Below are 12,725 nucleotides of genomic sequence, written 5' to 3'. Positions count from 1 at the left end.
TTGAGTTGTTAGAATACTTAATCTAAATGAGTCAAAATTCCCAGAAAAATCGTTAAGTCCACTAGCTGGAATGATCTGTAGATGAAGTCATTCACATGTTAAGTCCAGCAACTTGTTAAATCCCTGTTTAAGAGAAAGGGCATAATATTTTGTATTTTGCATTATATATATTATTCTTATATTGGCACATCTCAGCTTTCTTTCTTTCCTATGGTTCCCTGTGTTTGGCTTCAATGCAGCAACTGCTTTTTAATTTTTCACCATTTAGGTCTAGAATTTTTATTTTTTTTTTTAAATCTAAGGCATTCTGTTCTGTTTTGTGTAAATACAGCTTCTCTTTTCCCATTTTGCATCTGTTTCATAGATTTCCTTTCCCAAAATGTATTATTGTCTCAGTTGCCTGAATTGACAATTTTCAGAATTATCCCAATGCCTGAATATTTAGGGGCAGGCAGAATTGTTTTCCTTAGAAGAATTTCTGATTAAAACTGAGGTATAGCCCTACTCTAGTACATGGTTCATCTATGCCATAGATTAGCCAGACCATTACTCCTAGTAGTACAGTTGTGGCATAGAGATGATATAGCAGTAGAGGGAATCCATTAAGGGACTACTCAAATAAATGGTGATTTGGCCTGTGATTTGGCTGGATAAGCCCGAGGTGATAGCGTATGTCATTGTGAGGCCACTTTCTACCATGCTTGAAAGTTGGGATAGAATCATAGAATCATAGAATGGTTAGGGTTGGAAGGGAACTTCAAAGGTCATGTAGTCCAACCCCCCTGCAAGGAGCAGGGACATCCCTGACTAGATCAGGTTGCTCAGAGCCTCATCCAACTTGGCCTTCAACGTTTCCAGGGATGGGGCATCTACCACCTCTCTGGTTGTTGATCAGCTTCAATTACTGGGGAAAAACAAAACAAAACAAAACAAACTAATTATAACATCAGATTTTCAAAGAAGGCAAGAAGCTAACTATTTCACCTCAGTTCCTGGAAAAAAAATTAGGGAGCAATTATTAGGAGCTAAGTCCTTTTCCAGGCACAGGGAAAACAAGAAAATAATTTGGAACAGACAGGATGGAACAATTAAAAGCAAACCTTAATAATCTTACTGCCTTGTCCAGTGACTGTCTCATCAGATGTAGACCTCAGTAGATTTCAGCAGTAGATTTCTTTCACTTTGTGTTTTAGCAAAACTTTTGAAACTATGTCCTATAGTATATTTGTAGCCAAACTGAGAAGACATGGACTGGATGGAGGGACTACAAAATCGGTAGAAAAGCTGATATAGCAAAGGAGAAAATAGTGCTGGTAGACAATCCTTCCTTTCCATGCCTTCATCCATCTGGAAAAGATGGCTATTTGAAACTGTAGTGACCAAATTGGAAAGCATTATAAAGAAGAGTTTATAAGCACAAAAAAAAGGCATTAAATATGTCAGTTAAAAATAACATAAAGGTGATTATTATTTTGAAAGAGTAAACACAAATAAAATCGTGAATAAGAAAAATCAGAACTCTATGATGAAATAATAGTATGGGTTTGAGAGTTAAAAACTTTCAATTCACACTTCTATGAGGAAAACTGAGCAACCTGATCCAGTCGGGGATGTCCCTGCTCCTTGCAGGGGGGTTGGACCTGCAGGAAGGGACCTTTGAAGGTTCCTTCCAACGCTAACCATTCTATGATTCTCTGAAAATGACAACCTTCCTAAGGCAAAATTAAAAAAAAAAAACATGCTAAAATTTTCAATTTTCTAGCAATTAAACTGAATTATTTGTACTTTGAGACATTTGCAATTTATGTTTTTTAGACATTCTTCTGGAAAAAAAAATATATTTCTGCAACAGAATCTGCAGAAACTATACATCTGAAAAATAAAATTATTTGAATATCACTTCACTCTGAAAAAGTAGAAGGAATATCACCTGTAGTTTTTATACCTCGAACTTATTCTGTGCAGTGCAGTGTTTGACTCTAATATATTTTTTATTGAAAGCAAGGATCAAATTTTGCTTTCCTATCAGCATTCTTGTAAGTATTGGCAAGGTCTATAAGAATATACATTTCTGATGGGTTGTTCTGTTATTGCAGCTGGTCACTGTGGTTCTCCGGATCCAATTGTAAATGGTCATATTAGTGGAGATGGTTTCAGTTACCGCGATACTGTAGTTTACCAGTGTAATCCTGGCTTTCGACTTGTTGGTACATCTGTCAGAATCTGCCTACAGGATCACAAGTGGTCTGGACAAACTCCTGTTTGTGTCCGTAAGTATTATTAATTTTTCACTGGATTATTACTACTATTTTAAATTTAATTGAACATTAACAGCAGATTGGATATTCAAAGATGTTTGAATGATGTGCTCAGAACAGATATTTATTTGACCTATTTTTAATTACAAGGGTCATTATAATAATCTAATCCAATTTGCAGCCTAGCACAGGCTGAATAACTGTATCCAGTAATTTCTGATTTCTGTTGTTTCAGAAACAGGATGACATTGAAGTGGGTTGAACAACAGGCTGCAACCACATAACTTAATCTATCTTTTTCTCTAGGCATAATTTCTATGTCAAGTGTGGGCTTACTGAGCCCCTCCTTTATTTTTTCACCAGGAATACGAAAATCCCTTGGTCTATACCCATTGTTTGGTGGGTAGAGCTGGAATATTGTCCATCTGTGCAGTTTTGATGGTGATTGCCCATTTTTCCAAGTTGACCTTCTAATATTTAGCAATGCAAGCCCAGGCATGGTATTGGATTATACCACATCTGTTAGAAAAAATACTAACTTTTTTGTACTCTTTAGTAGGATTTTTTTTTTTCCTCTTAATTCACTTGCTTTTGAAAATCCCGTAATTAATTACTGGAATAATTGAGTCTTTCCTATTCTACTTTTTTTCATTTGCATGGCAGGTTTTGTGACATTTTCTGAACCATCAGCCGTTTAATCAGAGTAGAGTCCGATTTCTCTGCTTTTTATTTTAATCCTTTTTTGTGTAGCTGATTTTATTATTCTTTTTCAGTTTTAATAATGCTCTCTATTTTTATACAGTTTTTGTTATATTTAATGGAGAATTTATATCAATTATAGAATCACATAATAGTTAGGGTTGGAAGGGACCTTTAAAGGTCATCTAGTCCAACCTCCCTGCAAAAGCAGGGACATCTTCAACCAGAACAGGTTTCTCAGAGCCCTGTCCAACTTGGTCTTTATTTCAGTTTTGTAATCTTTTAATATGTCTTCAATTCAGACAAAAGTGTTTTTGTCTACACAGAGGTAGTCATTTGGACGACCAGCTTTTCTCTTCAATCTATGTTTGTATCTTTGTTTAACTTTTGAGAAAATGTATTACTGATAAGTCATTAGATTTCAAAATCTTCTTTCTTAATAGTTAAAAGAAAATTTCTACCTATGTACAGCTGCAGAAATATCTGCCAGATGTCATTATCCTTCTGAAATCCTATTTGTATCTTAAAGTGATTTATATGCATCAAAGGAGAAATGTTACCAGCTAGCATTTTTACTTTTAGTGGATTAATTTTACAGTGCAGTGAATAAAATCCCTGCAAAAGAAAGGGGAAAAGCTGATGGGAGGTTGGAGCTGTTTCTTTATAAATTGATGTTATCATTACTGTTATGAGAAGAGCCAGAAGCAGATGCTGACATTGTAGGTTGTTGTAACTTTCCGTTACAATGTTTTGCTTTTGCTTATGACTCTGACAGATTAAAAAGCCACACAAGACTATTTTTTTAGTGTGGGTATCCAAGCTTCAGATGATTTTCCTGCTTTCATTTATTTAATTATTTTTTAAAAATTATCATTAAATGGCTCTGTTATTTCTGAGAAGGAAATGTTAGAAATATGCTCCCTAATGTGATACTGAAATAGTCTTCTAACTGAGCAGTGTGGATGAAGAATCAGAAATATGACAGAGGTACCATAAAGAAGTTATGGGCTGTGCCCCTGAAAATGTACCATAAATCGGTCTGTATTTTGTGAGACTTTTACAGAACAGACTTCTACATATCATCTTGTATTTCTAATTGGTTTTGAAAGGAATTTCAGAGTTGTAGGTACTAGACATTGAAATATTAAAAAAAAATTATCTAAGGAAGTACACAGAGTACTCCACCCATGACTACTTTAGCTTCTTAAACAGGTCAAGGGCATTCATCCTACCTAACATTCAAGGCACGATGGTGGGCACTCATCTGAGAGCAAAGGCTGCAGCTCTGGCTAGGGAGTCTGCACTATCTACCTCAGAGGTGGCCGATTCTTCCATGCAGAATGAGCTGCCAAAGTGAGAGGCTGCAGTGCTGACTTCAGAATGCAGGAAGTGCCTGGGCCTCTCTCCTGGGACAGGGACAGGCGGCAGTCCTGCTTGCCAAAGGTGTGCCCAGGTGGAGGAGCTCCTACAGCAGGTGGCTGAGCTGCAGGAGGTGGTGAGAAAACTGTGTAGCATCAGGGAGGCTGAGAAGTTAGATAGCTGGTTCCAAGTGCAGTCTGCAGTGGACCCACAGCCAATGAACAAAAAGCCAAAAACTCCCCCACCAGCACACACAGAAAGGAGAGGAGCCAGTGATACAGAAGAACAGAAGCTTGCAAAGGCAAGGACCAGTAGGAGGAAGAGACTTCTCCCAAAACCTGGGGTGCCCTTGCAGAAACACTTCACTGCTCTGCATATTGGAGAGGAAAGACCTGACACATCAGGAGAAACTCTGAAGCTGAGTAAGGCAGCCTGACCTGCTCCCCATATAACAACCAGCGCAAGTAAGAGAAGGCAATGGGTGGTAGTAGTGGATGACTCTTCTGAGAAGTACGGAAGCACCCGTTTGCTGACCTGACGCACTGTCTAGAGAGGTGTCCTGCTTATTGGGAGCTTATATCAAGGATGTCACTGACACACTACCAAGCCTTGTACAGACCACTGACTATTACCCACTGCTGTTGTTTCATCTGGGCACCAGTGATACAGACAGGAAAAACCTGAAGACTATTGAGAAGGATTACAGAGCCCTGGGAGCAGCAGTAAAGGACTCTGTAGTGCAGGTAGTTTTTTCATCAGTTCTCCCAGTTAAAGGGAAGGAGCTTGAAAGGGCTGGTCAAATCTGGTGAATGAAGAAATTATTACAGGACTGGTGCCACAGCCAGGGGTTTGGCTACTTAGACCATGGGACTCACTTTGAGAAATCTGGTCTACTGGGAGCTGATGTGTTCCATCTGTCAGAAAACGGGAAGAACATCTTCAGTCATTGGCTTGCCAAGCTGGTGAAGAGAGCTTTAAACTAACATTGCTGGGGAAGACAAACCTTATTCCATTCCACTTCTACTAGTTTGATGCCAGTGTCAGCAATAGATGCCCTGAGCCTGGAGAAGGATCACAGTTCAGCAGGAGAGCACTTGAAGAGCAGCTCAAAGGAATTCCAGCCACTCCAGACAGTAAGTTGACTTCATCGGGATCCCAACTAAAATGCCTCCATGCTAACATGCATAGCATGGGAAATAATCAAGAGGAGTCAGAGATGTGTGCATGCCTGCAGGACTGTTGGCATCATGACAACGTGGTGGGATGGCTCCTATGGTTGGAATGCTGGAATGGAGGGATACAGGCTCTTTAGGAAGGACGAGCAGGGGTATTGCCCTCTATGTCAATGACCAGCTGGACTGGGGATGGATGAGGCCAACTGAGAGCTTATAGGTCAGGATTAAAGGGAGGGCAGGGATAGGTGACATTATAGTGGGGGTCTGCTACAGGCCACCTGACCAGCAAGACTGAGTGGATGAGGCCTTTTATAGACAGATAGGAGTGGCCTTAAGTTCACAAGCCCTGGTCCTCATGGGGGATTTCAAACACCTCAATATCTGTTTGAAGGACAACACAGCAGGGCATAAACAATCCAGGAGGTTCCTGGAATGTGTTGATGATAACTTCCTCCTGCAAGTGAGAGCAGCTAACGAGGAGAAGTGCCATGCTGAACCTTGTTCTCACCAACAGGAGGGGCTGATGGGAAATGTCAAGCTCAAGAACAACCTTGGCTACAGTCGCCGTGAAATGGTAGAGTTCAAGATCCTTAGGGCAGCAAGGAGGGCACACAGCAAGCTCACTACCCTGGACTTAGGGAAAGCAGATGTTGGCCTTCTCAGGGATCTGATTGACAGAGTATCATGAGATAAAGCACTGGAGGAAAGATGTGCCCATGAAAGCTGGTTAATATTCAAGGATCACCTCCTTCAAGCTCAGGAGCAGTGCATCCCAACAAAGAAGTCAGGCAGAAATGCCAGGAGGCCTGCATAGGTAAACAAGATGCTCCTGGACCAATTAAAAAACAGGAAGCATACAGAGGATGGAAACAAGGACAGATAGCCTAGGAGGAATACAGACAGATTGTCCAAGCAGCCAGGGATCAGGTAAGGAAGGCTAAAGCCCTGATAAAATGAAAACTGGCCAAGGACATCAGGGGCAACGAGAAAAGCTTCTGTAGGTAAGTTGCGGATAAAAGGAAGACTAGGGAAAATGTGGGATCCTCTCCAGAAGGAAACAGAAGACCTGGTTACTCAGGACATGGAGAAGGCCAAGGTAGTCAATGACTATTTTGCCTTAGTCTTCACCAGAAAGGGCTCTCGCCGCACTGCTGAATTTGCAGAAGGCAAAGACAGGGACTGGGAGAATGAAGAATGCCCACTGTAGGAGAGGATCAAGTTCAAGACCATCTAAAGAACCTGAAGGTGCACAAGTCCATGGGACCTGATGAGATGCATCCACGGGTCCCGAGGGAACTGGCAGATGAAGTTGCCAAGCCAATATCTCTCACATTTGAGAAGTCATGGCAGTCCAGTGAGATTCCTGCTGACTGGAAAAGAGGAAACATAAACCGAATTTTTAGAAAGGGAGACAAGGAATAGCCAGGGAACTAACAGCCAGTCAGCATCAACTCTGCCTGGCAAGATCATGGAGCAGATCTTCCTGGAAGCTATGCTAAGGCACATGGAAATTAAGGAGGTGACTGGTGACAGCCAAGATGATTTCACTAAATGCAAATCATGCCTGACAAATTTGGTGGCCTTCTACGACAGAGTTACAGTGTTGGTGGATAAGGAAAGAGCAACTGACGCCATCTACCTGGACTTGTGCAAAGCATTTGACACTGTCCTGCATTCTGTATGGCATCCTTGTCTCTAAACTGGAGAGACACAGATTTGACAGATGGACTGCTTGCTGGGTAAGAAACTGTCTGGATGGCTGCACTCAAAGAGTTTTGGTCAACGACTCGATATCCAAGTGGAGACCAGTGAAGAGTGGTGTTCCTGAAGGGTTGGTCTTGGGTCTGGCACTGTTCAACAGCTGTTGGCGAGATGGACAGTGGGACTGAGTGCATCCTCAGCAAGTTCACAGATGACACCAAGCTATGTGGTACGGTCGACACACTGGAGGGAAGGGATACCATCCAGAGGGACCTTGATAGGCTGGAGAGGTGAGCCTGTGAGAACCTCATGAAGTTCAACCAGGCCAAGTGCAAGGTCATGAACATGGACCAAGGCAATCCCAATCTCCACAGGCTGCGTAGAGAATAGATCAGGAGCAGCACTGAGGAGGAAGACTTGGGGATACTGGTGGACGAGAAGCTCAACATGAGCCAACAGAGTGTACTTGCAGCCCAGAAAGACCACCACATTCTGGGCTGCATCAGAAGAGTGATCAGCGGGTCGAGGGAGGTGATTCTTCCCCTTTATTCTGCTCTCATGAGACCCCACCTGGAGTACTGCATCCAACTCTGGAGCCCCCAGCATAAGAAGGATGTGGACCTGTTGGAGTGACTCCAGAGGAGGGCCACAAAGATGATCAGAGAGCTGGAACACCTCTCCTATGAGGGCAGGCTGAGACAGTTGGGGCTGTTCAGCCTGGAGAAAGGAAGGCTCCAGGGAGACCTTATAGCAACCTTCCAGTACTTAAAGCGGGCTTATAAGAAAGATGGGGAGAAACTGTTTAGCAGGACCTGTTGTGTTAGGATGAGGGGCAATGGTTTTAAAATAGAGGGAGGTAAATTCAGACTTGATATAAAGAAGGGATTTTTTACAAGAAGGTAGTGAAACACTGGAACAGGTTGCCCGGAGAGGTGGTATATGCCTCATCCCTGGAAACATTCAAAGCCAGGTTGGACAGGGCTCTGAGGAACCTGTTCTGGTTGAAGATGTCCCTGCTGCTTGGATTGGACTAGAAGACCTTTAAAGGTCCTTTACATCGCTACCTATTCTATTAATCTATTTTTCTTTTAACAGCAATCACGTGTGGACATCCTGGGAATCCAGCTCATGGGATGACTAATGGCAGTGAGTTCAATTTAAATGATGTTGTAAATTTTACTTGCAACACTGGGTACTTACTTCAGGGTGCTTCTCGAGCGCAGTGCCGAAGCAATGGGCAGTGGAGTAGCCCTTTACCCAACTGCCGAGGTAAGAAACTTTATCATATATTCTCCTCTCTCTAATGACTTATTTCACACATGATCGTTTCCCCTGTCCTCAAAATATTGGGATATAATTCAGAAACCTGACCTTTAGGAACTTATTGCCACCATTATTTGAGTTTTTGTATTTCTGTATTGGAAAATGGAGTCGGGGTGAGTATTAGGGAAGCCTAGCATTTAGTTTATAGACAAATATAGTTTACTTTGTATTACAAAAGTTATATTACATTAAGAAATCACAATTGGCTCTGCAGCCTGAATAAGGTGCACTGCAGTACAGTTTCCATAAATGGTCCGTTAGTCCTATCAAAACACAGTTATGGAAATGAATATTCATGCATCAAAACACTATTAGTTCTTCTGTATTTCCTAGCAATACCCTGGACATGTTTATAACTTTTGCACATGTGAAACCTAACTTTTCTTTGCAAAGATGTATCTGAACTTGATTACTATTATGGTCTGGGTAAGATGGACATGTTTGAGAGATAAGAATGAAGCAAGGGTTTGTGTTATGAAGAAACCTGTATATCAAATGTATATAATAGGGAAGGACAAAAAGAAAATGTTTTAAAACTATGCAAGGTTCTGAGATTTCATTATGTCCTAATCGTTTATGTATCTAGATGCCAGTAATGTAATTAAGATTAAAAGGGAAACAAGTCTCTGAAGTTACTCTATTGTTACTCTTTCCATTTATGGCCACTGGTATTATTTATTTTCCTCAACCTTTGGCTATCATTGCAGAATATGGAGCTAATATAAAATCTTTGGTCTATTCTAGCAATATCTTTATCAGACCACTAAAATCTGTTCATTGGTCTATTGTTTTTTTGTTGTATCCCCCAAAATAGCTTCTACTGCAGTAGTACACGCTTTCTCAATGCTGAATTCAGTAAGATGCTGATAATATTCAATGAAATTGTGAAATATTTTCTTCTGAATCACTGAGGCAAATTTAATATCTTCTGGCTATAAAATAGATCCAAATAATCAGAGAGGTGAAAGGCAAGATGGGAACTGAATCATGTAAGATACACAGAAAGATCTCAAAAGCTTGGAGAAAAGTTTGAGATACTATATATCCTTCAGTGCTCTTTTTGTGAAAGCTCCTGAAGAAAATATATTTTAATGTATGTAATTTAAAACTGTTGTTCCTGGTCATATTCCATTTTCAAAGCTGAAATTGTCTGGGTCCATTTATAACTTTTGACAACAGTACTAATTTCCAAATGTGTAAGCCAAAACCAAATAAAAAATGCTTAGTCTCTGGAGAGAGCCTGATAATTTTGCCTGGTATAGAACTTGCAAAGAAATAGAACCCAAAGCTCAATCAGTCAATTGATTGATCAGTTGATCTATCTGTACATGTATGTATTATATATAATACCTAAGACAAATTTTTGGAGTGTTAAGTTGGAATTGGCAAGACTGTCAAGATTTTCTTTCTGTGATGTATTTTGGCAAATCTTTGCTAAATTGTGCCTTCTCTGAAAGGAATATCACACAAGCCACTTAGGTTTTTCCTTACGCTGATGAACCTTTCAGTTCTTTTGCATGGATTATATTCCATGCCTGAATGCTGACTACAAAATTAAGAAGCTAAAGATTACAAATTTTAAAATATGATTTTTTAAATCATCTCATATTCTACTATTCAGAATACAAGTTTGGAATTCTATTTTCCTCTCTGATTAGACAGGTCCAAGTTAGACAGGTTGTTGAAAAGTGGGTTAATACTAAAGCAGACAAAATAATTTCTCCAGAAATGCACGACTAGTACAATTTTAAGTGTTTTCTTTCACTGGAAAGACGATCACTTAAATGTTAAATCAGTGTAAGTACTGTGCTTTTCTTCCTTTGTATCTTGTCTTTAATGTGCTAAAGGAAATTGCAGTCGGCAAAGTTGTGCTAAGGATACTCACACTGGGACTGAAAATCATGTAATAAGAAGTTCACTTCAGCTATTGGTAGTTCTATTATCTCCACTTGTTGGTTTATTAAAAATCATATTGTATTACAATGGTTGTTACTAAGAATAATAATTATCTTTGGTGATTAGCTCATTGTATTATTTCAGAGATAGCTGATGCAATTTCAAGCTCAGTGTGTGAGGAATTAGATCTTTCATTCTCATTAAAACAATACAAAGGTGGCAATTCCCTCAGTCACTACCCTCAGAATGTATTCAAATGAGTTAACTAGCGTAGCAATACAATTATTGGAATGGAGAAACAGGAATTAGCAAACTGTTCCTATTTAGGCTCATGTAGGTTTTTTTCCCATTTATACTGTTTGCTAGACTTTAGTGAACAAACTTCTCTATCTCATCTGTGAGGCATGTGAGTAAGGTTTGATTTGTTGAAAATATACACTTTTTTCATATATCCTGTAAATGCAGTCCAGATCTGCTCTATTTGACTGTCAGAGGTAGAGATTGCACGCTTTTACTGAAGTTCAGCCCCATTTAAGAGCTGAGTTAATCAACTGTTTACATTGAACTCAAGTACATTTATTAAAAAGAAAACAAGTGAAAGTGAAAGAGGAGGAAAAAAAAGGAATTTTATGAAAAATAATGAAGAGACTGAGAAGGTTTAGAAAATAAGAACATAAGAATTAGGAGACACATAGTTACTCCTACATAATTTCATTGTGTCTCCTGTCTACTTTCATTTTAATTCATTTCATTTTCAATTAATTTCATTTTAATTCTCTTTTAATTTATCACATGAATTTGAGTTTGATTCAAGCCAATTTATGGTCTGAAATCTTGTTTAAGCAGGTTGATTTTCTGAAATTGTTATACATGCAACTCTGCCAAGATCCATTCACTTAAGAATGGCAGACTCCTACCAGAATGGAGTAGCCCAGAGTTTTCCCAGTTGATTATCTAGAATTTTGTCTGTTCTCATGCAGGTGGTTGGACTTTTGCCTTCCACTAAGTACTTCTTCATCCATCCCTTCACTTAGTGTTTCTTTCTTTATAGCAATAGGTATTTTTCAATGACTGTCTTGTACCTCTTCCATCATGAACTGTGAGGATCTGCCTAATCTTGTCACTTACTCCTTTTCTGTTGCCTTACTGTAGGTCTGTATTGCAAAGCATAGAGTTGTTTAAGAACTGTAATCAATAAAGATTTAAATGTTATTGAAATCAATGTGACTTAAGTATTTGTATAATTGAGGCTTGCAATAGTGGTCAGTATGGGGAATGGATAGTTAATTGTTCTACACTGGAGTGTTTGTTAGGGTATGATTTGGGAGAATGTAATCTCAAGTTAAGAGAAGGAGCTTGATTCTTTTCTGTCTTGTGTATCAGCAATAATTTTATTTAAAATACAGTTAAAACTGTAATAGTCACTCAAATGTCACCTCTTTTACTCTTGTGTGAGAAATTACAAAAATGAAGATATACAAGAAGTAAAGCACCAAAGTTGAGTCTCAGAGTCTTGGTTGAACATAAGAAAGTCGCAGTTAGTGGGAGAAAAAGAGACTTGGTCAGACTAATAGATGTTGAACCTTGAACTCCAGGTTGACATTTAAAGTGTTTGAAAAAGAGATCGGTCATACAGTTTTCAATTTCTCTAAGAAATCCTACTTTTGGGTTCTTTAGAGGAATATGCTGTCTAAAGTAACAATAACTGTTGTAAATGTATTTGTGCACCAGAAGATATTTAGTTGTACTCCAAGGGGAATGGTCAATATCCACTTCAGTTTAAGCATATCAGTGTTAGAGTAGTTCTGTACCATTGACCTACTACATGCATCCCTGATCTAGAAATTTTGGAGATCTTATTTCAATTATATGAAATTTAAAAATGTTGTATTAGATGTCTTGGTAATTGGTATTGTTTCTTATTTTAGGTTAGTGTGGTGGGTTGACCTTACCATCACTATGTAGCAGTTTCTGTCTGCTGTTCCTTCCTTCTCACTTTTTTCCTCTTCTGTGGCATGACTTCTGCACAGGTTGCACTTCCTTCAGGAACATCTGTCTGCTCTGGTGTGGGTCCTCCATTGGCTGCAGAAGATATCTGCTCCCCCATCACCACTTTCTCCTCTAACATCAGTGTTCCCTCTGCTGTTTCTTACTGATTTTTTTTTTGTGCCCTTCTCTCTCTGTTGTGTTTTCTGCCCTTTCCTAAATGTATTTTCACAGAAACACAAACTTCCCTTATGGATTCAACTATGATTTAAGGAAAAACTGAGATTTGGAATTGTTCAGCCTAGAGAAGACAAGTCTCAGGGGAATC

At 39.4% G+C, this 12,725-nt stretch overlaps 1 protein-coding gene across 1 annotated transcript in view; it reads left to right on the top strand.

Annotated features, from left to right (window-relative positions):
• CSMD1 (CUB and Sushi multiple domains 1) overlaps nt 1-12,725 on the top strand; it is a 1,203,024-nt gene that overhangs the window by 1,133,788 nt on the left and 56,511 nt on the right. Inside the window, exons 53-54 of the mRNA XM_086744017.1 lie at nt 2,097-2,270; nt 8,288-8,461. Coding sequence (XP_086600143.1) covers nt 2,097-2,270; nt 8,288-8,461 — 348 coding nt within the window. The remainder of the gene's footprint in view (nt 1-2,096; nt 2,271-8,287; nt 8,462-12,725) is intronic.

This window comes from Chlamydotis macqueenii, chromosome 3 (assembly GCF_036417535.1).
Source record: "Chlamydotis macqueenii isolate bChlMac1 chromosome 3, bChlMac1.mat, whole genome shotgun sequence".
NCBI classification, from domain to species: Eukaryota; Metazoa; Chordata; class Aves; order Otidiformes; family Otididae; genus Chlamydotis; species Chlamydotis macqueenii.
Note: the sequence above shows the minus strand (reverse complement) of the source record. Positions and strands in the feature narration are given on the sequence as shown.